This window comes from Anneissia japonica, unplaced genomic scaffold, assembly GCF_011630105.1.
Source record: "Anneissia japonica isolate Jap-2015-1 unplaced genomic scaffold, ASM1163010v1 scaffold287840_len1291095_cov163, whole genome shotgun sequence".
NCBI classification, from domain to species: Eukaryota; Metazoa; Echinodermata; class Crinoidea; order Comatulida; family Comatulidae; genus Anneissia; species Anneissia japonica.
The window spans coordinates 387101-414857 of record NW_022728493.1 but is presented as its reverse complement, the minus strand read 5'-3'; the positions used below and the strand labels follow the sequence as shown (position 1 = coordinate 414857).

The 27757-nt window shown below is 35.3% G+C and overlaps 2 protein-coding genes across 2 annotated transcripts; one reads left to right on the top strand and one right to left on the bottom strand.

Moving 5' to 3' along the window:
* Window positions 1–821: 821 nt before the first annotated feature.
* LOC117114146 (RING finger protein 207-like) lies at window positions 822–16537 on the bottom strand. Its single transcript, XM_033257703.1, has 13 exons — window positions 16368–16537; window positions 14364–14851; window positions 12804–12918; window positions 12086–12230; window positions 10958–11039; window positions 9972–10220; window positions 8925–9066; window positions 7299–7471; window positions 6309–6435; window positions 5462–5647; window positions 3716–3885; window positions 3052–3114; window positions 822–2021 (listed from the first exon to the last, which is right to left on the bottom strand). Exons 2-13 carry the CDS (start codon window positions 14840–14842, stop codon window positions 1649–1651), a joined length of 2304 nt encoding a protein of 767 aa, XP_033113594.1. The 5' UTR covers window positions 14843–14851; window positions 16368–16537; the 3' UTR covers window positions 822–1648.
* A 224-nt stretch (window positions 16538–16761) lies between these two features.
* Window positions 16762–25679, top strand: LOC117114147 (26S proteasome regulatory subunit 7). Its single transcript, XM_033257704.1, has 11 exons — window positions 16762–16918; window positions 17984–18021; window positions 18490–18571; window positions 19190–19421; window positions 20281–20353; window positions 20926–21021; window positions 22174–22338; window positions 23081–23168; window positions 23598–23800; window positions 24274–24370; window positions 25173–25679. The coding sequence occupies exons 1-11, from the start codon at window positions 16846–16848 to the stop codon at window positions 25328–25330; spliced, it is 1305 nt and encodes a 434-aa protein (XP_033113595.1). The 5' UTR covers window positions 16762–16845; the 3' UTR covers window positions 25331–25679.
* The last annotated feature ends 2078 nt before the right edge of the window (window positions 25680–27757 follow it).

Genomic DNA, 27757 nt, shown 5'->3' with positions numbered 1-27757 from the left:
TGCATATAAAAATAGGCCCACACCAAGCCAACACATTTCTGTTACTAGACTGGGTTCCAGTCCCTAAACTTTGTCTTAATCAGCGAAAATGCTTTAAAATAATCGATTTTGGCACCATTGGCGTTCCATATTGCTAATTTGCATGGCGTTCCATAGTATACTTTTTCTTGGATTCGCATCAAAAAGTTTCTCGACATAAACTGACGCTGATGGCGCTTTCCGAAATGTGCTAATATTACGAAAAAATCAATAATTAGAGACTTGTGGCAAGTCTAGTCTGTTACAGTCTGAGAGTGCTATTCAGAGGTTGCTTCATGAAAAAATCTAATTTGGAAGGAGAAATCCCTCTCAATCCCTTCTTCCAGCTCGGGCCTACTTATCCCCCCAGAAAATATATCCTAGAGCCACCACTGTGTACGACCTTCCCGACCCCCACCCACTTGCACACACCCATGTTATTAAGACAAGAGTGTGAGTGACCTACCACCATTGAAAGTAGGAGATAAAGTGAGGGTTCAGCATGCTCAATTGGGAGATAAAAGATGTAAGAAAGCACATGCTCAATAACGGATCATACTGGAGCACATACAAATGAAAAATAGCACGGCAAACCACCAACCAGTAATTAATATCAGACAAGAACCAGAACCAAGGCAGGTCATAAATATACCACCAGTAAAATCCACTAATATGACTACAAGAGCAGGAAGAATGGTAAAGCTAACCACACCACCTCAAGATCTCAAGAAAAATTAACACTGATGTTGGAAATTTAAAATGATTATATTGATTGGAAATAATTAATACTGGAGAGACAATAATTTTCTTTTAAATGAACACTTTTATTGAGTTCTGAAGAAACAATTTGTAATTATGAGTTTCGAAATGAACATGTTAATTGATTCAGATAAGATAATTCAGACTTGAAAAAACAATGGAGTGGAGATAAAAGTTATAAAATCAACACTTTGAATCAGCAATTATTAAACAGGAACAGCATTTGTTTATAGATTGCTTAGAAATAATGATAAAGTAATTATAATTCTAAAATTACGCTACTACTAATCAGTTTGTTCATTGTTTAAAAGGTAAATGAAAATAAAAAGTGATTATTTTAGTTGTGGTTTGATTCCAAGATTTAAATCAATATTGTCCGAATTTGAAAGCCCTACAGTACTTAATTTTGTCCAGGCACATTTGAGTTTGGCACCCTGGGCGTGTGCCCTGTTCTTCACCCATGCAGTTGCACCCTCTAGCTAACTATTGGCTTTGCTTGTTGTTGTCATCCGTCTTGATTGTCAAGAAATTAATTATAGTATATTTCCATTCTAGTTATTGTTTCCAACGCAGACTAATGCTATATACAGTACTATGTTAAAACACTGGTTCTCGTCGGATCACCAAAGTTAAGTATTGTTAAGCCTGGCTGTAAATTTACCCACTGATATCTTAAACAATCAAATCGTACTTTCGGGGTGCCCCTTAGGCCAGCTCCTTCCCTGCCTGGAATTTCTGCAACAGTGGGCAGCTTGTCCTGTGTTGCTGCAGTGTGCTGTTTTTTGTAGGTGTTGTCAACACCCTGTATGTACGGTATGTTTAATGCAGTATTCTCCACCTATGTTTCTATGTGCCCTCAGTTATCAGTGTGTCATATATGTGTGTTACTGCTGCTGTGTCCCCTGTTTGAGTTGCTTATGTGTCCTGTATCTGTATTGCTTCTTTGTGGTGTATGTATGTTTTTGTTGTCTTGAATTTGTGTACATCCTGTATGTGTTTTGCTGTTCACTCTTCTACTTGAAAGTCCTTTGTGTCCCGTATTTGTGTTTCCTTTTTGTGTTTCATTTGGTATGTTGTCATGTGTCTGAGTTATAGATTCCTGTGTTTGAGTTGTCTCATTTTTCAGTGTTACTGGTATACTTTTTAAGTGAATTGTCTCTGGATGTGTTACTGCTAACAATTCTTCATTTGTACAACTATTTGATGTTTCCTTGGTGTCCAATATTGGAATTCTCTCTTCAGATCTTAAAAAAAATAAACAAACAGATTCATATAAATGTACTGGAAAATCCCCTATAACAACAATGAAAATAATAGAAATAATATTCATTATAACTGCAACATTAATCATAATGTACAGCTCAAACCCTTGCTTGGAAGTATTTACGTTCATGAATAGCATTGTTCCAAATGCATTGAATACAGTACCCAATCATTCTGGCTCAATCCCTGGGAAACGAATGATTTTTAGCAGAGCAAATGTGTACCCCATTCACCCTGCATCAGTTGCCATTTCTGGCAAATTCATCCTTTGTAGCAGGTTCAATCCCAATGACCCTGCCTCAGTTCTATGCCATTTGTAAGAAAATGATTATCTGTAGCAAGGCGAATGTGTATCCCTGACACTACCTCAGTTGCCATCTCTGGCAAATTCATCATCTATGGCAGGCCCTGTTTAGATAGACACCGCCATCATTTGAGTACCTGCGAGTCATATACCGACAGGCTTTGCACTTTAAATTGTCAATAAACGTACGATGTTGATTTTGGGTGGGTTTGGCTTCAAGTGTTCTGTGAATCTTGGTTCATGGTATAACTTCTTGTTCGTTTCCCTTCGTTGTTGTCAAGTGCCTCAAGGTTGGTTCAATAGGAGGCGCTATACATTATTATTATTAATCCGGCCCTGCCTCAGTCCTGTGCCATTTCTCTGGAAAACTGAACACCTGAGACAGAGCCAATATGTACCCAATGTTTTGTTCGAGACACTAAGGTACACCTACAAAATTAAACTATGGTGCATAATAAATGAGAATGACTACTTCTTGAAGATTTTACATTCTTTCTTATGCCAGTTTGTCCCTATGTATTAGTTTGGTTCCTTTTTTTTCTAAGGTTTTACTTGCAATTGTCGTTTAATAGTTCACTACTGTTCCTCTCGGGTGGAAAGAAATAAATAGAAGCCTTTGCACAAGACGAAGCTTGAGCATGGAATTCAAATCACAATCTGAGGTAAACAGCACCACCAGTCACTCCATACCCCAATTAATAACTTACTTTTCATTGTAAAATGAGGTAGATTGTGGTTCATTAGGAGTCTGTGTTGGATAGCCAGCCCTCCTGCAAAAAAAAAAGAAAAAGGAACCAATAATCAAAATCAATCTACCTGATTTTAATGAGAAGAAGAAAAATCAGCTATGTGCAACAACAGACAATGCAACTATATGATAGACAGTTCAACAGTTATATCAATCCATCTTTATCACTCAATAGCAAGAAGAAAACTCGGTGCATTTAAGGATAATTCCATTATTTTCTATTATGTTTGAGGGGTAAAGATTGGGACACACTGCCATGTACAAGTGCTTGATGACATAAAGTTGCAGAGAAAACTTCGGCAATCACCAAGTTATCCTCAAAAGTATTCAAGAAATAGACATCTAATTACAAAAGAAGGGAGAAATAAAGAGAAAATAAAGAGAATTGTAATTAGTACAGAAATATCAGAAGAGGTAACTACTATTAAAAAAACATGTTGAACCTTTCTTATGCCAAATCAATTCATAGATGAGCTGCAACCCACAACTTTAAGCGACCACAACAAGTGTTGGGCTTGGCATACACTTTTTTCTTGAATTTTACCTCTCATAAGCCACAACACAAACAATTGTTTGCTTGAAAAGAAGACAAAGGTATGAGAACCATCAAAGAAACAACAAACCTTGGGTCTAGAAAGATGGAGATGTCATTGATAGCTGAGATGCACGGAGCAATTGACTGGATAATAGACAACACATGATCACTGTCCTGCTTGAGAAAATACAGTTCATCTGATTGGTTCTGGTATATGTCCTGCTCTTGTGCAATCCTCTCAAGTTCCTGATGCCATAGCTGGTGAGAACAAAAACCAACAGTGTTCACATGACTGCTGTATAACTTTCGTAACTGGTCAGGACTCATGTTGCCCACTTAAATAAATTTTCAGTATGTCTGGCCTAGTCTGGCACATGCTTGGCAAGATTAGTCATACCTGCTGGTAAAATTGTACCAGCCCAGACATGCAAGTACCTGTTTAACCAATAATTTCATCCTGTTTAAACCTTGCTAGATTCCTACACAGTATATTGCTTTTGTAAAGAGAAAGGCCTCAACAATGAAAGATACTTTCAAAACAAATACTCCACAGGATGGTGGCCCCATGAATGTAGGCTGAAAGATGCTTGGAAAATTGTTTAAATGGGATCAGAGTGTAATACACATTCTACTACCGTCTAATTCTTTGATCTATGATCTAAACACAAAGCCAACCTACTAATTGGAGACATAACCAAGAGGCTACCCCAAATTTTCATGCCCTGAAGGTAGAGGTAGTCTTGAAAATAAACTGTGTAGTCACTTTTTTGGCAGCTGTTTTTTTTTTTCGGAAGCATTTTTTATCTTTGATGCTACAACAATTGATTTGCTATTTTTTTTAATGTTTATATGAAGATACCAGAATAAATGCTGTCATACTCCTATGCTACAGCCTCCAAATCTGTTCAAACAGCCAACTTTGTATAATTCTTAAAATATATAGTAATATATATTTTGTTATATATATTGTTATTCAAAATACTTCAACAAGTAGTTATAGGTTGTTTACAGTAGTGTATTTCTATCATGACGAATTATAAAAATAAAATAAGTGTGGCACGTATATCAACAACTGTAACAATAAATTGTACATACAATATAACTTTTCTATGTGACATATTAAAATCTATTGTTTATGAATGCAGTAGTGAACAATAATTTTGAGTTATAAATTCCCTTTGCTGCTTCCTATAAATTCCAGGCGAAGAAAATAGGTAGTATGCCATCATTCAAGGTGGAGTAAAAGTAAAGTGAAAATGCCAGTGGAAAAATCTATGACTCAACAAGTCCATAAGGAAACTTTCAGCAGAATACGTGAACAAATAATTTATACTGTAAACATATCACATGCCAACCCAACCCAACTAACGCACTGCAGACCCACCCAGACACAGACGTTTTCAAACATATCTGCTTTTATAGCATTATTTAGACAAATAAAGCACAAAAATCCTCTTGCTTTCCAGGGGTTTCGGCGACCCCCACTGGGGCTTCGACCGTGGACCTCACGCCCAGAAAACCCCCAGAAAACCCCCCCCTTAAAAGAACCTGGCTACGGGCCTGTCTGATGAAATTAGTAGATATCAAGACATTGTGAGTGTGAATATGAGAGTTTACACATAATTTATTTCATTATTTGATTTTACGCCCTTGGAATTACACAGGTTGTGTAGAAGATTTAGATTTAGGGTTAGGGTTAGGATGACAATCGAATGTTAAATTTCTTTGGGAAATAACAGGAATGTAAATTTTCAGATATTATAACAGTTGAAATACAATTGCTAAAAATATCTTCCATATGGAAACCATAGAAGAAAACAAAACAAGATATTACCTCATCAAATTTTGGTTTCAGTGATTCTTGGTTTTCTATTTGCGAGGCAAGTTTGCAAGTCACCTGGTCACACTCATCCCTCAAGTTTGCCACACGCTCATCTTGCACAAGTGTGCGGTGGTAAGTTCCATCACGGTGTAAGGTCTCTAGTTCCTTTTTCAGACGAAAGATCCGACCTTTTAATAACTAAAAAACACAAAATCATTTTTTTATGACTTTACACATGTTAGAATTGTTTAAAACTGCAAATGACCTAATATACGCCTCTTCAATAAGCACTTCTACTGAATATGTGGCATACCTCAAACATGAAAAATGTTTTCACCGCCGGCACACTTGAATATTTTGTAGTGTTTATTGAATAAGATAAGATAAGATACACTTTATTGCTCCAAGTAGGAAATATATACTTTTTTTAACATTGCAGCGCTTTAATCCCAGTAGATATTACAACATTCCTTGATAGTTTTGCATCATGGAGGGACAAATAAACAACCAATTTCTATTTACACATTTTTAATACTAACATTGCAACAGCAGTGATAGGCATAAGTACAACACACGCCATACTGTAAGTGCCACTAATGCCAATAATAGATGATATTATGATGTGATGGAATAATAAAAATAAAATCATTGTTATTTGTTCATAATTTTGAAAATGAATTTAATTTATTTGTGAAGTACTCTTAAGCCAGGCAGTCACTAAGTTGATCCCAATAAATAACCAATAATTTTAAAGCTTATAATGTAAAAAAGAAGAATATTAAAAAGTCAATTTTCATATTTTGGTCATTGATGTTGGTTTTGGGCCTCATACTGTAAAATATATTAGGTAACCTCTAACCTTGTGGTTGGACTCGAAGCTCTGGCAGTGTTCAAAAAATGGGCCAGCCCCAGAGAGTGGTGAAAATGAATGAGGGCGTTGTAACCGTTTGTGTGTGCCAAGATCAGGCCTACTTTCTGTTAAAAATCTGAAAACAGAAAAAATCAAATTGTTACTTGTTTTCATTTTAAAAGCCCCCTTAAATTTCAACGTTTCACAGTGACCTACATGTTACAAATTGCCTTTGTACTTAACACACATCACTTTTTTGTTCACTTTTTAACAAGTTGCTTTAATATCCAAAAACAAATTCATAAGTCTCAATTAACAATATTTAGGACATTTTTTGATAACATTTCATTAAAAATTAGGCATGGATTTAACTACATGTTGTTACTTTTTTTTACAATCCCATCTTTCATCAAAATTCATAATAATTCTAGAGACTTCAGCACATTCAGTGCTCATGTCTTGAAAATGAACAAAGAAAAAAGAATTTAACAGTAAAATTAACCAAAAAAATAAAAAAACAAAAAATACCAAACTTGTTTGTTGAACGGATTTGATTTAATTTTTGGAAAAAATTCTTGTGTACAGGTCTTGAACCTGAATGTCAGAATTTAGTTCAAATTACAACAGAAAAATATATAGGTTATTAGAAACATTGACTTATGCTAACGTAGTGAACTAGTGCGCAGCGTAGCAAAAGCCAGTATTAACGCGCAATCACTGGCGTATGGTAATCCAGCAACAGACCCCAGATTAGCATACATCACTGAGTTACGACAGTCATGCGTCAATGATTTTGAACTCGGCCAAGATTTGACCAATCACAATAAGCCTAGATGTAAATAGGAAATAAAAAGTGCAATTACTGTGCGAATACTTTTATGCTATCGTTCATTAATCACCAAGTCTGAACATCTCGGAAGTCACGCCACGTATTAACATATGCCTGGCGTATCTCTCGGGTCTGAACGTAGCCATAATTGAAAAATAATGGAATATTACCTTTCCTTTGGGAACTGAATATTTATAACAGGCAAATCTTTTCTTGGTAAGTTAAGGATGCAGTCAAGACAGTCTGCAAATTCATGATGAAAATCTGTATTTATTGTGCTAACTTGGGTAGGTTGAAGGCGACAAGGTTTGTTCAAGATGGCATTCAATCGATCGAACAATGACTGAATTAAACAGAAAATAAAATAAGACCGTTAATTTAAATACATGGTGGGCATCTCGCCAAAAGTTGAATACAGAGTGCTACCAAAAAATTGAGATGGTTTGAATCATGAAAGTTTTAATTTAGGCCTACTTAATAGGCTATTATTTCAGTCATAAAACAAATATGAAAGTTAGTAAAACATGGAGTATTATTGAGAAGGAGATCACTCGGCAACAAACCAATGTGTTCCCCGTATTATCTTACATTCACATAATTTTCATTAGCAATAACTTGGCAACGACATGCATTTATATGCTTCAACACAGCAGTTGTGTGATAAACCGTTTGATTTTAACTCAATAAATATCTTTATAATTAACAATGTTCCCCTGATTGGATTTTTTTTTACTTTTAGTATGTTATTATGTGTATATTTCAGGAACAGATTCTACAAATATTTATGTTACAATTACTTCTGTGTTCATTATAATTTTGTCTAAAGATCAATTGGTTTGACTATAAATCTAAGGCAGCGTAAAAATGAAAATTACTGTGATTTTTTTTATTGAATTTTCAAATAGGTAACCCTTGTTAACCCTAAAATGACTTGGTTTATTATAATCCTCAATCATTCCTTAATTATTATCTGTTAAATTTAGAAGAATTATCGAGTTTTATCCAATTTACGGAAATTAAAGTTGAAATATACTATACTTTGCTGATGTAAATGTTTCATTAAATTCGGAACTCTTTTTTGTAGAAAACATTATTATGTATGGTATTTCTTGAAAGAAAAAGGTATTAGCTTCAAGGTGGAAATGACTGCGCAGCTATAGTATTTGTCTGAAAGTAGTGCACATTGAGAAAAGAAGGTGCTCACCATTTCGCCATTTTCAAGTTTTTGGTAAACTAAGCCTGCTGAGCATTTGGTGGTGGGAAACACATTAGATTTCAAAGGCATCGCGCAAACGTTCTTTATGCGCTGCAGCAGCTATGTTCTTGGCTCATTTGCATAACGCTGGGTGCGCGTAGCCTTTTTCAAGTGATCTCCTCAATAATACATCCATGGTCAAAACGTAGCCTCCATCCCCACTTTAAATCTGCCCCTGATCACATTTCAGATTTTGTTTTAAAGTTAATCGGTTCATCTAATAGTATTAGAAAACAACTTATTCAACCCTACAAACTAAATTTAAAATTTTGTTTAAAAACCCCATTGACATTCCAATTTCTTTTCCAGGTCGTAGTTTGTGTCATTTACATTGACTGATTGAGTGATTTATCGTTTTGGTTTGTGTAGAATGAAAGTCACTTGTTAACAGTTATGCTCACTTTAGGTGGTGGTTTTAATGAAAACAAAATTAACAGAAATTTCTTAAACATAAAGATCTGAAACAGCAAGAACAGTACTAGAAATTATTACTATTATTATATCAAGTATTCTGGTATAGTTGGCAGTTGATGGAACTTACTATACTATGATGCAAATATTCATAAATATCTGTTGCTTGTGTAAATTGCGAGGACAGTTGCAATGTTTTCTCAATTGTCGGAAGAAATGCAGCCAACTTAGGTAGGTACTCTTCAAAATGTTTTTCTTTTGATTCTAACTCTCTATGTTACATAATGAGAAAAAAAAATATAATAATTATATTAATTGCAGGATTCAAATTGTAAAGTGAACATGTTCATTTGAAAAATATTGTAATGTTAGTAATATGCAAAGAAACATGGGCAAAATAGGAAAAATATTTTAAAATACATATTTGTATATTAAAAAAATATTTGTTTACAATTAATTAGAATGATATATACAACATTTAGTTTATTTTTTTCCTTTAATTAATAATGAACAATTGAATTGGATTCAATGTTAATTTATAAGAAAACCTTATGCAATAGTGTAAATGACTGATAGTGTAAATGACTGATTTAATATATTTATTATATTTTCTATATATTTTTATTACAACTTTGGCCTGTAAGTGGGAGCGAAGAGTTCCTGTTGGACGATTGAAATAAAATTAAAATAAAAAATAAATAAATAAAATGAATACTGATGTACAGTACACCATTTGGAAGCTTTATACTCTCCCAATATGTTTTCACTTTCAAATTTTCATCTCTCAAAATTGTTGTGAATTCAGTGGTCAAACCTTCCATCTAATATTACATATATGGCAATTGCATGCCCATTAATAACATTTATTTGGAAATTTTTATTAGATTTATTATATTGTGGTGCCATGGTGCAACGTTGCTGACACAGTAGTCCCTGGTCATTTGTGCCAAATAAATTAATTAAATGAATGAATGATCAGTATTAGAAGAGTAACTTATTTAAACAGGGAGCTTAAGACAATTTTCACTTTAGGTGGGGTGCTTATTCAACAGGGGTGCTTATTCAACAGGGGTGCTTATTCAACAGGGGCGCTTATTCAACAGGGGCGCTTATTCAAACGGGGCACTTATTCGTGCAAGTACGGTATAGAAAGAGCTTATGGAAATATAATACTTACTCATCAACAGCCCTAAGTAGATCAAGTTTCTTTTTGGTCAGCCTGTCGATGACATCATTATACAGAGCATCGATTGCTGCCCTCTCCTTTTCAGCATTTTTCTTTACGTCCAATAGCAGAGCTTGGTAGAGTAGAATTGAATCATGGAGCACCCTCTGGAGGTCATCAATTGAATCTATCATGTCTTCAACCTTTTGGAGATGTTCCGTGTATGCAGTTTCCAGGTCAACACAAGAAGAACGCAGTGATCTTATTAAAAAACAAACAAATATATTAAAATAGTGTTGTAGATGCGAGTGAGACCAGGGCAATTAACGAAGAAGATTTATATCCTTAAGAGGAATATAAAGATATGTTAGATGTGCCATGTTAGCCTAAAGAAAACAGAAATATTTCAGAAGAACTAGGGACAGCATGTAGTGGGTAGTATTATTGTGTGTAAATGGGCAGATTACATTGGTTGGGGCATAATAAAAAAAATGGAGGAAGGTGGATTATTTAGTATGGAAGTAGTTTCTTCTATTTTCCAATATGGAAAGCCATAAAGCAAATAATGGTTTATTTTAGAAAGACGTTTGGCTATTGTATCCAGTATTCAGCCAGTCCAAAAAAAAAACAAATATGATAATTTTATAGTATTTTAACGTCCATGCTTCAGAAGCTGAATGAAATTAAAAGAACTTTTTACCCCCCAAAAAAAATCATTATTCACAAACTGAACGAGCCATTCTGCTTGACCCACATCCACATGGAAAGTAACATCAACACTAGGCATGTGATAAACAGAAAAAAGGTGGATGGAAACAGGTTTTGGGACAAATCAACTTGACACTTGCTTTTACATTTGAATTATTGTAAGTATGTTCTTGACATTATTGACACAACTGACATTGAGGATCCCTGAACATCAACTGGCCTTTGGGTTCAGCTGGAAGGGTTCACCCTCTATATACAGTTAAAATAAAAATAAAATAAAATTATACTACCGATCAGTATCTCTGAAGCACTTGATACATAGAAGAGAATTTCTAGTGGTACAGTACATCATGTATTCTTCATTGTGCTCACCTAGAGTAAAAATTACATTTGTATAATTTAACAACAAAGTACAATAGCTTGACTTACATTTTTTTGGTTAACTTACCATGTACCTGGCCAGTTTGATAACAGCTTGTGAAGTACTCTCTTTGGTAAGATTACCTAAGCTGCATGGTGAGTTAAAACAAGGGGATTGTGCACAGAAATAATAACCAGGATGTATTCCCTAAAACACTGGATAAATCCTTAGATCCTACTACCCTGGGGGCTTGGGTAAGGCTGCAGTGGTTGAGGTGAATCACCTGTCTGTTCTGGTGTTTATTATGTATTAACGGCATGTCTTGATTTCCCCCTAATTGTTCTAACCTAAAGGCAAACCACATGAATGATTTTGGGCAAATATTATACAGTAAAAGTCCTATCCAAATTATTAAATTTTATTTGACAAAAACATGTGACATGGCTAAATATGGTCATAATGACATCATTTCTTGACCATATAGGAACATCATGTGTTACGTCACTGAAATAATCATACAGTAAAGCCTTATCGACCTTTCCTTACAAATTTTATTTGTAAAAAAAAAAACATGTAAAATGCCTATATGGTCATGATCTCCCATGACCATATATAGGCACATCATGACTCTATAGGGGCATAGAACACTTTCTTGTTAAAGAAAATTAGATAGCCAAGGTAATTAGGTATTAAAGGTTGAACCTGAAGCTTTGGGTTCACATGCCGGTGTGCCTGTCTCTCTTTCCTCAGCGAGCGTTTAGGCCAGATTGTCCAAGGCTCTGATTCGCCACTCTTCTCGCACAGCAGTTTGTCTTTACCTTCCCAGCATATTATGCAGGTACCCATTTATACTCCTGGGTGGAGAGAGACAGGCGTAGATAAAGTGTCTTGCCTATTAGAGAGTACAAGTGACTTGCATAGCGAGGGATGTGAGTCAAAGAGCTTAATATAGGAATATCTAACTTGATATATAACAGCACATTGTTGGTCTGTGCCATCAATGTAAAATCAAATAGTAGATATTGTTAATCTATGATAGAAAACCAATTTTACTTACTGCACACTTTGTGCACATCTTGCATATGTTTACCAAGTTTTACAATATCGTGCGTGGAGAACATCTTTGCCCGATGGGTCTCCTGCCGGCAGAGTTGGCACAAAGGTTGCTTGCAGGTCAGACAATAGAACATGAAATCAACAAACTATTGAAAGAAAATTTTCAAAGAGTGACATTCGATTTCAAAATAGTATTGTTTTTTTTCACATCTAAACAACATCTACTACTGTAATTTCAACATCCAATATTTTAGGTAATAAATTCCTGCAAGAAAACCTAAAGATACTTCAGTTCCTTTTCTATGGTTTCATATTCCAGAGTTGGAAAGAAGAAACCCCTTCAGTATTCAAAGAAATGAGATGTGGAGAAGTCAAAGACGTGACATGAGCGTCCCCTCAAGGGCAAAATATTTTTATTAAGGAGCTTTCTTAAAACATTGTATTTTGGTGCATGTGAATACCTATGACCCTATAACTTATGGAAGCCACTACTTATAACTTTTTGTAATAAAAACTTGAAAACATAATTGTCAGGAATTAGGGTCAATTCTCTGTTTTATAAAACAAATACTGGTAAAGATAAATCTTGTTCCACTTGTTTCTATGATGGGATGAGGCAATGTACAAGCACCAATTATCATAACCACTAAAAATACTGTAGTAAACTGTACAGTGCTTGTCCTGAATAGGAGTTACCAATTCAAGAAAAAATGTCTTACGTTTTCACAGTTTGAACATGCAGCCTGGTACGTTTCATCCAATGATTTCATCAAAAAGACAATAAGAGCATCAGGATCTGGGAGGAGCGAGTCAGGAGGGAGTACAGTCTGTTGTCTAAAATTAGAAATACCAGATTGAATGAGTACACAGTAAGGTACTTTTACTAACAGTATATTGCTGAAAACACTAGAATTTCTAAAGGTGTCAACTAGCTCGGTTGCTGACAATGATATCATAATTTCCAATAATGCCATTCTTACATTTTTAAACTTACACCTAGGACAACTAACTTCTACACTGTGTTGCAGCTCAATGTGGACACACTGTAGAAAAGTAATGTCCTTGCTGAGCCACAGGGCTCATTGCAGCTGGAGCTTATCTTCTGTTTCAATTAGTGTAAAGCGGATGATAGATTAATGCTCCTCTGGGTGGGAAGCTGTTACCTATTGGTACAGCTAAGGAGACTGAAGCGCTGTAGAGAAAGTGCCTTACTCAAGGACACAAGCAAAATGTACAGTGAAGGATTTAAACTCCAACCTCGAGTATGGGAAACTAAACCATTTCAACTGTGCCAAACTCCTTCCACAAAATGTAAACATAAATATTAAACAAAATACTTCTCTCAAGAACACAATGGAGAGCATAGAATTCAAACTTCCAACCTCATGGTTGAAAACCAATGCAATGTGTAGGGGCGTAAGGTGCAAGGTATGAGTGTAAGGTGTTGGCACAGTTTAGCAACCTGAGAGATTTGAAATGCGTGACAGTTAGCTGGTGGGGTGGGGGCACTGGCCCCCTCCGGGTCCAGAGGCAGAGCCCTGGTTGGGATCAGGGGCAAGGGTCCCTGGCGCTCCGACGATCTGATCATTTTTAATTACTTTAATTTGCTTTCAGGGAGTGTTTGTTGACAATACCGGGTACAGTAATTAAACAAAAATATCTTTAACACAGCCACGTACAGTACAATTTGAGTTTCAATGTACATTATGTTTAATTTCATCACCCGAACTCGGTACGCAAACATTTCATTACTTAACAAACAAAAAATGAATAGGCACACTGATCAATTTTTAGTAACGTGTCAGTGAATTAAGTATTCATGTAAATACTGTCTAATGACTCAAGTTACTGCATGACCGTTTTTATATTTTTAATAAAACCAATTTCTTTTAATTTTAAATACATTTTCCCCTAAATTTGTGATAATTTCTTATCGCGCATAGTTCGAGACCAAGGCTTGTCGCATCTCTTGTGTCCAATAGGCAAGGCACTTTATTTACGTTTGCCTCCCTCCACCCAGAAGTATAAATGGGTACCTGGCAGGATGATGTGGCATTGCCAGTATTTGTCTTTATCGGCATTAAATTGCACACACGACTAGGAATACTCCCCAGGGAGTGGGGAAGGTTGCACTTCGTGCTGCTTTGATTATAGATCCGATTATCAGGGGTAGTAATAACAACATTGCCAGCATCTTGTATCTCTTGTATCCACCACCACACCCCCCCCCCACATCTTCTAGGTATGCCACTGCTTGGGACCACTACCATGTTACATACCTGCACTCAGGACATGTCAAACATCCATGCATAGCTTTTCCTCGTAGACAATTGGCACAAAATGTATGATAGCAGGAGAGCTGTCTTGGATCTTGTAATTCTTTGCTGCACAAGTTACAAATAAAAAGGTTCCCATTGTTCAGTATTCCCCCTGTCTCTAGGTTTAATCCTGTATTTGTTTGTGGGTTTGATTTTGTGTCTGCCTCTTGGTTTGTTTCTATGTCTGACTTTAATTTTTCGTCTGCATCTGGGTTTGTTTCCATATTTGGCCATGGGTTTGTTTGGGAGTCTCTTTCTTGGTTTGTTTCTGTGTCTATCATTTGGTTCACCTCTGTGGATGTGTCAGCGTTTACAGATTCCTTTACTGGCGGTAGCTGGACATCCATTTTCTCTTTTGTTTCATTGGGGTTGAGATCATCTTGGTGTATTGGGAAACAGAATTCATCTTCTCCATCAAGAAGAATGCTCCCACTCATCATTAATTGAATCTATAATTTATTGTTGAAAAAGCAAAAACAAGACTTTTTAAAATTTAGAACAGTAAAAGACTGCATTTCAGTATGTCTTCAGTTTTCCGTAGAAAATAAAAATTTCTGTAGCACCTAACAATTTGCCATGAGTTCAAGATACAAGTTTCTCAAAATTGCAGGTACATCTGAGGAATTTTCAAACAAACTTGACAGGATAAAGATTTATGGGTCATTTTAAGGATGAGTGGGCCCAATTTCATTTGGTCCGATCATCCTGAAAATGGGCCCGATCGTCCTGGGCTCGATGGTCTTGAAAATGGGCCTGATCGTCCTGGGCTCGATCGTCTTAGGGCATGATTGTTTTGATGTGGAACTTCAAACGAACAGGACACGATGAAGATTTACGGGCCACTTTTTCTTCAATAGTTTTCACAATAATACATCAGTAATCTGACAAGTATGAATTGTCAAGGGACAATTAACTAAAGATCCTGATAGAAAAATAATTTATTCTTTACTTTAGACCCATGAATTTATGGGTCTACTAGGCCTAAGATAAATTTCTGTAGTATTTTTATCTACAGTATTTCTGTACATCCGTAATCAGACAAAAATTCCGTAGAAAATAGGCCTAACTACGGAAAAATAGGCCTAAACTACGGAAAAATAGGCCTAAACTACGGAAGTTCTGTAGCCAGACTGTATGGTAAGGCTTGTGCAGGAAATTATAATCCCCACACAAAAATTTGGCCTAGAAATCTGTCCATGCATTTCAAAAAATAAGGGCCGATTTCCATGCAGATTTTGTAGTAAACTAGGCTTTGACCTACGGTAGGTCTTCTGAACACATAAACAAAGCAGACTTCTCAAGTAAAATGCATTTCCGTAACCATGTGTTCTAGTTTTCGTAGTAAATAAAAATATTCCGTAGCACCTGCTGATTTATGGGGCACTTTGCTTGGGTTTTACAATAATTTATCAGTACTGTATCAGTATCTGGCAGGTTTGAAGTCTAGGGTCCATAGAAACAATGTAGCCAATGGTCCTGATGAAAAAATCATTGTCCTGGACTTTCAACAATGTGTAAACTTATATATTTCTGGGTCTAGACTAAAGATAAATTTCCGTAGTCTTTGCTTATTTCTGTAAACGTCCATAATTGGGCAAAATTTCCGTAGCAACTACGGACATTCCATAGAACTTGAGAAGTCTGACAAAGTAAGTAAGTAGGCCTAAACTAATTGTATTGCAGGAATTACGATTCCTGGCTTATAAATTGAAAATTAGCAAGAAAGTATTTTTCTTAACAATTCAATTAAGTTTAAGTTTAACACATTAGGAGACTAGATGCAAAGATAGCGAGGCCCAGGCTAGCCTTATCATTTAGGGTAGGCTCTACGGCAGGCTCCCTGCCAAGCACTCTGTGCAGTGCTAGCTGCATCCTACTGTACTGCTGGACTAACTAACTAGGCCTAGGATAACTACTAGGGGCCGGGCCTAGGCCTAGCAAATCGTCAATAATTTACACACTTACTAAGACTATATACAGATAGCCATGTGATCAAAAGTAATCAATTACAAGCACTCCGACTTGGTCATCAATTATAAGTCAAAAAATAATGCGGGTTCGTTAACATACAAACATAACTTCTAAAAAAAAATACAACTTTGTTTTGGATTGAGATGGATTATCACTGACCAGCACGTCTGCTTACCATTCTGTTTAAACATTCTAAACAAATAAATATAAAATCTATTAATATATATATTATTTCGCAAATAAGTAAAATTAGTTATATTCACTTTCTATTTTCTGTAAGTTTTGTACATTAAATGTTTGTATAATGATAATTTATGATCAAAATATATCACATAAATAAAAATAAATGATACGAGGCTAAAATGTTGCTTCTTAGATCACACAACTTTAAACGAGGATAAAATAACGAAAGGCAAGGCTTAGATTTTGATAATTTTATTAGCGCATTGTTGTTTAGTGGAATATTATCAAAATGCCGGATCATTTAGGTAATGATATGCGTAAGGTAAAACACGAGGATGACAAAGATGAAAAACCTATTCAAGGTAAGATTTACAGTATATAGTAAACTAATTTGTAATTAAACAGTGAGGACGGTTGATGGCTAGGCCCTTGCTTGGTGGTTTTGCTGAGTCAGAAGGGTGACAGACGATCGGGCCCACAAGACAATCAGACCCAGGACGGTCGGGCCCATTTTCAGACGATCGGGCCCAACTATTGTGGACGATCGAGTTTAATCAATGCATGACTACTATGAATTACTACAGACTAGCCCTATGGGCCACTTAAAAAAAAAACCGGAGGTTTTAGGCGATCAGGCCCATTTTCTCAAGGCCTTTTTTCTAGCTAGGCCTAGGCCTAGTAGAGACGATCGGCCACATTTTTTCTGATACCATACCTAACCTAGCCCCTAGGCCAACATTACATAGAATAGACCTACCATGTTAATCAGTATGACGAGACATTTTTATAACTCCGTTGAACTTAATTTTTTTAAAGCATATTCAGAGAATGATTAAAATATAAAATTGTGCATTCGTAAATCGTATAATCAAAATGGTTTTGCTATAAGATCTAGGCATAGTAGTAGGATGAGAAATAAAAATAAAATTTTAATGAGGATTTAATTTTTTTTTTTTCTTTTTCTTTTTCTGAATGAAGATAGGCAATCTTTAATCTTCTTCACATTTGTTTGACCTCTAGGCTGGCTATTGACGATCGCACACAATATTCGATTTTGCCTACACACGATCAGGCCCTCAAGACAGATTGGGCCAATTTCCAGACTGTCAGGCCCATTTTCAGGATGATCAGGCCCACTTTCAAATTGGGCCCAATCGTCCTGAAAATGGGCCTGATCATCCTAGGCCCGATCGTCTGTAACTCGAGTCAGAAAAATAGCAATCCTACTGTACAGCGAGCTCGACAGGGGGCCTATCCCTCAGTCTATCTATGTACCTGTAATATTATAAAGAGTGTTGCCAGCCTAACAGTTAGGCCTAGGCCGGATCCTAGGACACTTTTATAGTATTATCTCAACATTGGTTGCCACTAGGCTTAGGCAGATTTTTCTGTAGACTTAATATATTATGAATATCTTTTACCCACAGCTCTAGATGAAGGTGATATTGCTCTTCTAAAAACATATGTGAGTATTTATTAATATAATAAAATTATAGGCCTAGGCTAGGATCTAGGCTAGGCCTATTATGTAATTGCTCTTAAAAAATAGTCTTAATACAACATACTTTTCTGTAACATGATCATTGTTCACAAAATCAAGTGATGTGCACTACATAGATTTTTTATTTAAATTTATTTATTTTTTTTTTTTTTTTGCATTATTTTTCGTATTTTAGTGTTGAAAAATGTTGAGGTGTACTATTTATTAGTTATTTTTTGTTTAATTAATTTAATCTACAGTAGGTCTAAGAAGATATAAGTTATAATTTTACCTGGAAGTCCATTAAATTATGAATTATGTAATCACTTATTGTTTTTTTTTTCTCTTGGAAATGAGTTCTACTGTATTCTTAACAGGAACAATACACTAAGCAAGTACAATAAATACAATAAGAATATAAAAGATGATGTATCTAATTTTGTTCCTATTCAGGGTGCTGGACCATACTCAAAGGCTATCAAGCAAGTTGAAGATGACATCACCTCAATATCTAAAAAAGTAAATGAATTGACAGGTAAGGAACTAGTTGTATTAAAACAAACTCTTCCTCCTCCCCCAAAGAAGTTCCCCCTCCCCCCACATTGAACATTTTTGAAGCAAAACAAATCACCTCATTTTACCTTATTTTGCTGTGTAGCATGCCCTCACTTAATCATCGCCTCCCCACTTCACCTTGTGTTAAATGCTCATTCCTTTCTTCTCTAGTCATTGTTGTCATTGCTATTGTTTGTATAGTTGAAGTTTTTAGCATTATTATTGTTATTAATATTGATTTTGTTTTCTCTTGTGGTGAACTGCCACTTTTATAAAAAATACATCATTAAAAAAATAAAAATACATCAATCAGGAAGATAAGCAAACATTAACAATTTTTAAAAGAAAATATATATATATAAATGAATTTATTTTTTTATAGTACTGTTGATGTTTTATTCATTGATGAGCCCAAATATAAATATGTCATCAACCTGTGACTAACAAATCCCTCAAACACTATATCCAATTTTTCTAAACATCTTAGTTTTGCAGAAGAATCTTTATCTTAACTCATATCATTATTATTATTATTATTTATTAATATTGATAGTGTGATACTGAAGTTAATTATTGTTTTCTTTTCCATATTTTCTAGGCATTAAGGAATCTGACACTGGACTAGCCAACCCAGCGCTATGGGATCTACCAGCCGATAAGCAGACACTACAAAGCGAACAACCTCTACAGGTCGCCAGGTGTACAAAGATTATCAACGCTGACACGGACGATGCCAAGTACATCATCAACGTCAAGCAGTTCGCCAAGTTTGTCGTGGATCTTCACGACCAAGTGGCCCCCACAGATATTGAGGAAGGCATGAGAGTCGGGTAAGATTCTTTCGTTTTACCCAATCTGATGGGCGTATCCAGAGGGAAAGAATAGGGTGGATAGCCACCCCCACCCTTCCTAAAAAAAAAGACAAATTTTTTATTTTTCCTCTGTTGTCATTATCAAAATAAATGATTCCAAACCACCTTGATGTTTTAAAAATTCTAGCTTGTACTGTATGTGCATATACCAGCATTTCAACTTCAGAAACAATGGACTCTTCCAGAGTGTCAATCAAACTATAACAATTGACTATGAGAACAAGGCCAGGAAAATACACGCGCTTCCTACAAACGCATGTGTTGTTCCTTTAAACGCACATGACATACATTTACAGTATTATTTTGTGGGACTTACCAACAGTGGTGTATCTAGAAGTATTGAAATTGGGTGCTGATGAGGGGATAGGCGCAAAGGTGAAGTTGGGGGTTGCTCGATGATCAGTTGAGGGGCTCTAATTCGCAAAATCAGGTGATTTTAGGTGATTTTTAACTGCTTGACTGTAATTTTTAGGGGACTTGGATATAAGCCAGGTATGAGTTAAGCCCGTCTCAACGTTAAGCCCTGCTTAACTTTGCTGGGCGTTTAGACTAGCGGGATAAGCCAGGAGGTTGTTGTTGTTGATTTTATTATTATTATTAATATTCATGATTACTGTCGTGTCGTGTAAGCCTACAATTATTACATTGTTGATCCAATTCAATACATTTTTAAAAATTTTATTCAACTACAGCATTAAGGGCCAATAACCACTAAAATTACATTGCACTTATTGTTTTCATCATATTTTTCAGTGACTTTATATTTCTTACTATTATTTTACAGTTGTTTATTTATTGTTTATATTCATTTTTACAGAGTTGATAGGAATAAGTACCAGATTCACATTCCGCTTCCACCAAAGATTGATCCGACTGTCACTATGATGCAGGTTGGTGTTTTCATTTCTGATACCTTTCATTGCATACCCAAAGCAAGCATTTGTCCCATAAAATGTTTCTCCTGAGATATTCATTCAAAAGGACTATAAACTGTAGGCCCAGTGTACAAAATTTGGCTAAAGTGCACTTTAAGGAACCCTTACATTTTTTGAGATGAGTAGGGGTTAATCCGTTGTAATGGTCCACACAGCCCCTGTTGTGGTCAGACAAGAGTGACTGGCACTGATTTACCGGGTTCCTATACATGAAGAGACCTTTTAGGGGAGAAGCTAGTCCACTCTTTGGTAGTTTGAGACTTTGGTATTAAGCGTTATATAATTCTAACTATATTATACAGTTAAACTTGTCTAAGTTGACTTTGCCTAACTCAAATAATTTATAAGTCAAACTTATTTTACATGCCAAATAATTGTGTTTTCCATTAATCTGTACTGTAAGTCGAATTGTATCTAAAGTGGAATGTCCTTATGGATTCGACTTAAGCAAGTTCAACTGTATTAAATTAATTTGGTGGAATTATATTTTATATAATGTTGTTATTAACTTTACATTTTTTAACCAGGTAGAGGAAAAGCCAGATGTCACTTATTCTGATGTCGGAGGCTGCAAAGAACAAATTGAAAAGCTGCGAGAAGTTGTAGAGACGCCACTATTGCATGTAAGATGTTATTGTATTGATGGCTTGAATTAACATGCATCATCTTTCCCCAAATGAAATAATTGTGCTTTAAGGGACAACTTGATTTCCTGCTCCACAAGTCGACATCCATTCGTAGAAGCCTTTCTGAAGAAAAAGATTGGCACAAGACCGGCTAACTTCAGCTTTGAATATATGATTAAACAGAGTATACAATGCACATAATGTATATGAAAGTTCTAAGCCTAGTTTGAAGTACCTTTGGCCCTATATTGTTTTTTTTTAAATTATAGGAAATAGGAAAGAAACTTGGAGCAGCTGAAATATTATCTGAAAATATAAAATAATGATCAATATATCATCATTATATTTACGTTTTTGTAATAATTTTGGGCACTAATCATCAGAGGTCAAAGTGCCAAGACTTCATCATCATTTCCCAAATGAAATAATTCAGCTAATGGTTACAGCTCTGAATCTACCGAAGTGCACATAATTTTTGTTGTCTCACGAGGGTAAGTACTGTACACTTCAGCAGGGCACTCATTGCGTTGGTCCTACGACCGCCGCCCAACAAAGCCAACTCTGCTCCCTGAAATTGCTAAACGATCTAGATGTCGTCTGCTGATTGTTGGTGGCAGTCTGAAAGTATCGTCATGAAAAATGATCCGTTACTTGCGTCTTCGTCTAGTGTTCTTTATAGGATTGCATCGGCCGACGACCGTTTGGCTCAGTCAGCGCCGGGTGTCAAACTGACGTGAAAATTTACTTGAGCTGTTACCTCAAGAGTTTGTTAATTCTCTCGTGTGCAAAAGGTTGAAGGATGTTTGAAAGGGAGCATCTTGCATTTGCTGCTCCTTGAATAAATGTCCCTCCAGAATGTCATTTTGAATAAATGCACATCCTTTGAATGAATGCTCCTAAAAGACTCGAACAAAACTGATGTAACCAACACTATATTCAACACTATTTTATCACCAACTTTTTACTCAATAAGGTACAGTTAGAACCAACCTGGGATCTATATACTTATCAATGGTGATAAAAAAATTGTTTACACATGTCCAGGGTAATGAAGGTGTTTTGAGTACAATAACAATAACCCTTACCCTCTCCCTTAGATATATCTATCTAATGTACAATAATAGTGCAATTTTTCATTTTCTGCTCTAGCCTGAAAGATTTGTAAACCTAGGCATAGAACCTCCAAAGGGTGTGCTATTGTATGGGCCGCCAGGAACTGGGAAGACACTATGTGCCAGGGCAGTTGCTAACCGGACAGATGCCTGCTTCATCAGAGTAATAGGATCGGAGCTTGTACAAAAATATGTAGGGGAGGTATGTTGCAATCAAATGTAATTAGTTCACATTTCATTTCAGCCTACAATGGCCTCTCCTTGAATTTTCAACTGGAGGGCGGAAATACAAGTTACAAGCGCACTGTCCTTCGGATGAGACGTTTAAGCCTTTGGTCCCGTGTGCATTTATGGCCCATGTACACGTTAAAAAATGCAGTACACTCTTCGGAAAAGAGTAGGGGATTGTCTCCCGGTGTACTGCCCAATCACCACCAGAAGGACACCACTGGAAATAAGTTTTCTTCTAGACTTCTGTCGGCTATTCTTGGTTTTATACACTGAATAAATCCAATCCAATTAGTTCACATTTCATTTCAGCCTACAATAATCGTATAACAAATATTTTAGGGCAAAAAATGTAAGCTTTTCTGATTATAACCTTCATCATCATCATTATCACAATCACCATCATCATCATCATCATCATTAACATCATTGTCATTATAAATATCATTTGTCATCCTATTTGACATCGTCATCATCATCTTCGTGGTTGTCATTGTTGTCATCATTATTTTTTATATAACTTTTATTTGTATCATGTTACTTAAATTGTGTGTTAAAGAGTATTGTTTTGAACACAACACACATTTTTATTTAAGTTAATATATTGCTGATGTTTTTGTTTTAAACAAAACATAAAATGTGTGGTGTTTATATTCATTATATTGGTTTATGTTATCTAAGAATTACTTAATTGTTTTTATTCACTGCAACATTAGGGGGCAAGAATGGTACGTGAATTATTTGAAATGGCAAGAACGAAGAAAGCGTGTTTAATTTTCTTTGATGAGATTGATGCTATTGGGGGTAAGTATACTATAGACATTGAGAAAATTAATTAGTAATTAAAGTTTATATAATAATCTTATGATGAGGTTTGATGCTATTTTAGGAAACAGGATGCAAGAACTTTTGAAACATACATTCACATGTGCTGCCTCAATATTATTGAGTGCCTACTGTGAAAGTGACTACAGACTATGGTCACAATGGTTGTGTAACCCTGAAGGGGTGGGGGGGCGATGTCCCAGACAATTGCATAAGTGGACGAAGTCAGACTTTCCAAAGCAAAATTAAGAGGTTTTAAAGGCTTATTTTGATTTGAGAGTCTACTAATTTGAAAACATCTGATATGTATAATTTTTTTTCCCTAAAGAAAAAAAAAAAAAACTAAAGATGTACCCTAATAAAAAAAAATAAATAAAAATAAAATAGTTAATGATCTCTATCACACAGGTGCAAGATTTGATGACGGAGCAGGAGGAGACAATGAGGTCCAGCGAACAATGTTGGAGCTAATCAACCAACTGGATGGCTTTGACCCAAGGGGCAACATCAAAGTCCTAATGGCCACCAACCGGCCTGATACCTTGGATCCTGCACTGATAAGGCCCGGACGGCTTGATAGAAAAGTTGAATTTGGTCTCCCTGACCTTGAGGTCAGTAGATTTTTCACTCTGACCTATCAATTTATACTGTGAACAGACACTCTCCTTTCACTTGCGGTGTAAATAGGCCTACTACCATATGTATATAGTGTACAAAATATTATATGATACTATAAAATATTTATTACTTATTCTTATTAAATTATGTTAATGTTATCCGTGTTTGGTTTTCTAAAATAATTAGTTAAGCTCTTGAGAATTTTTGGCATTTTAAATCAAACTTGAATAAAGAAAATCATAATTATTTACATTTTCCTGAATATATATATATATATATATATATATACTATATACTATATATATATATATATGTCTCTTATACACATCTAGATGTGTATAAGAGACAGATCTACATCTTCTCTGTTTCTTTTACTTATTGGACAAGTCTACAACCATTACACATTTATCTTACTCTTTTTTTATATATTTTAAATAAATGAATTTTTTTTTTTTTTACTTCGCAGGGAAGATCACATATTTTTAAGATTCATGCCAGGTCGATGAACGTTGAGAAAGATATTAGATATGAGCTTTTGGCCAGACTTTGTCCCAACACAACTGGTAAGTGGAAAATACAGCACAGTAGATATCAGGACAACTTAAACATACTGTACAGATACAATACACACATCTGATGGCAAAGGCTCATAAAGCTACGGGCAAATTGCTATTGAAGTGAATGAGAGAATGCATGCATGTATCAGGAGCAGGAGAAAAATGTGGGTAGAGGCCATGCAGGTTGAGGGATGTTTAACATTTTTGTTTAAAAATGCTCCTCCCCCACCCCTTAGATCAACCACTGTTTGTGAAGAAATGAAATTGCAAATACATGGATGTATGAAAAAATTAATGAATAATACTAGAATTCATGAAGAAATTAATAAGTATATTTTATTATCAATTTTTTCTCATGAACATATATTTGTATTTTATTATTCTAAAACTTCAATACAATTGTATATTATTCCCTAATAATTAAAACAATTTAATAATTAACTAAAATTTAAAATGCCTTTTTTTGAGATGCAGTCGAGAAAGGGTAATTTCAAAACACAGTATCATTGTCCGCTTCGCCAATTCTGAGGGAAACCTGATCCAAATGGTATTTCGCAGTTAGGGCGTAAATAGGGCGCTTCATTCCTCGTATACCATACTGTTAACAACTTCAAACTTGAACATTTACAAAATTGTACTAAACTGTTTCCCGCCTTCACCCCTATAATCTACAATGACAGACTCACCCATATTGTCATGGGGTTCAAAGTTCAAAGCTTTAGTTTTATTAACAGGAAACAGTAAGTTGCCTACTTATTTTGTTTATATTTGTTTAATTTAAATAAGTGCCTGTTTATTTATCCAACAGGAGCGGAGATCAGGAGTGTGTGCACCGAAGCCGGAATGTATGCCATCCGTGCCCGAAGGAAAGTCGCAACTGAGAAAGATTTTCTGGACGCTATTAACAAAGTGATTAAATCTTACGCAAAATTCAGCTCAACTCCACGTTACATGACCTATAATTAAGCTTCCCATTTAGAAGTTTAAAATAATTGTTTATTTTCTTTCTTGGCCAACGTGATAAAAAAGCAAAAACAGAGTTATGTGGCTTAAGTCTGATGGAAACGATCCTTTTGTGTGTCTCTGCAAAACCAATTGAGCTTATACATTGTGAGAACTGTCTGTAAGAATAACAGCTTCACGTTGCTGCGATTGTACATGGTTATGTCCACTGAATTTTTTCAACCTACATTTAACAAAAACTATGGGTATGTATTTTGAACGGCTGTTTTGTTGGTTAGCACTGTTTATGCAAGTACTGAATAAAGTAACACCTTTTATATTCTCGCGCCCTTAATTTTCGCGATAAAACGAAACATAAGGGCGTGCATATTTATTAGTGCACTGGAAGGGCCTTTTTTGAGTTGAAAAACAGATTGTTACATTCAATGAGGCAGAATTGTGTTTAAGGGAATAGTCCATTTTTCAATGAAAAAATACTTCTCATTGCACGTATAAAAGACATACAGTTTTATAATACACCTAAAATTGATCTGTGTTTATTATTTTGTAAAAAAAAAATTGTTATGCCAATTTGAGGCTTTTCTAGCAGAGATTAATTTTGCGAACTACATATAATATTATTGTTATTTATTATTATCTTTTCATAGACAGAATTTGACTTTCAGGAAAAGCACCTGTGGTTGATCAATGGAACTAAATAAATGGAACATAAATGTATGGAAATGTGAAGTACAAATAAATGATGCAAATAAAACAATACTTTATTTTACCATTAAAATATGTTAATACCAATCACATATCACATATATTAAATCCACCAATCAAATGGCAAGGATTTATTTAGTTGTGTTATAATATATAATTATTCAGTGCTGACATTTCTTATATATACTATATTCTAATATTTTCTGTAAACTATTAAATTGTTGTGTTTGTTCTCGGCGATCTAAAGAAAAACCATCTATTAATAGGTAGTTTTCGCAGCACGAGGTTAAGATTAACGGATGACGTCATAATTTATGTTGCGGAGTATGTTAATTTCAGGATTTTACATGCTCGACATACGTTAGTTACGGGTTTACGTAACTTATGCACATGCATATTTCGATTTGTTTACAAAAGGGGCGGAGCTATCACGTTGCATGTTGGGTACTAACGTTAAGGTTAACGTTGTGCGGCGATAACTACCTAGTGTTCTAATTCTGATCGGAGTTGGATTCGTTGTACGACGCAGTAATACCCAGCTTTAGAGGTTAGGAAAGAAAACATACTTTTTAATGTATTGCTTATCTGCAGTTTTTCTATTACCAGAAGTGTTATCATAGATGGCACAAAGTCATGCGAAATAAACAAACATTGCACAGTACACGAAATGTTGTTTGATTTTTTAAATGTGCAAATCTCTCACCGGCGCTTATAAATTTTTTGAAGGCTTCAATGAAGGCTTATAAAATATCATTAGCGTGGCGCTTTCAATTCCCATTCCCATTTTACCTACCTCACGTATTCCCGTATTTGGGTAGGCCTATCATACAGGTGTAGGTCATACATCATCCTAAATAAACGTTAAGAAATGCTTGTGTCTTCATTGTGTTATTCATTTATTTTAACACTATACTCTACATTGTATTTAAAACTCTTCGTTTCTTTACACACAGGGTAATGATACTCTCGATTAAGTGCCGATGCGCTTATTTGAGAGTGGCGCTTAGCGAAAAAAAAAAATCACGTTTGGTGTGGCGCTTATTCGAGAGCAGTGCTTAAGCGAAAAAAATCATGTTTGGTGCGGCGCTTATTCGAGCATTTACGGTAGTAACCGTAATCATCACTATTATGATTGTATCCTGGATTCATACCTACACTGAATGAACGAGGGAAAACCAAGAAACAAAGTAAATGGTAAGGAATGGTTAGCATTACCAAGCCAGAAAGCCACAAGTTTAATGTAACGAATATTTCATCCTTAACCTACGGACTAAGACTTCATTAGTACTGTACTGTATATCTGATTTATATTGCAATGGTCAGGCATTCATAGAGTACTGTATAGCATAGTTTGATTGTAAAATGTCAACATATTATACAACAGCCGGGGCGGATCCAGAGAGATATCGGTAGAGACCATGCGATGTGCAAAGCACCGAGCCGTGGTGATGGTGTTAAGATTCTTATTTGGAGAATGCTTGACCATAGAAACTGGTATATGCAATTTAAAACAAAAAATTAGCTGTTTTGGATTACGCTGCCCTCTTTCTCCTTTCTTTTCTTTTCCACTCTATTTCACCCCACCCTTTTTTTTTACTAGTTTCCTGCGGCCCCCCTGGATTTGCCCCTGAAATACTTATAAAATTGAAAATAGATTATATAAATGTAGTTAATATATAATATACATTAAAATAAATTCATGAATATATTAGATTAATCGGTAAT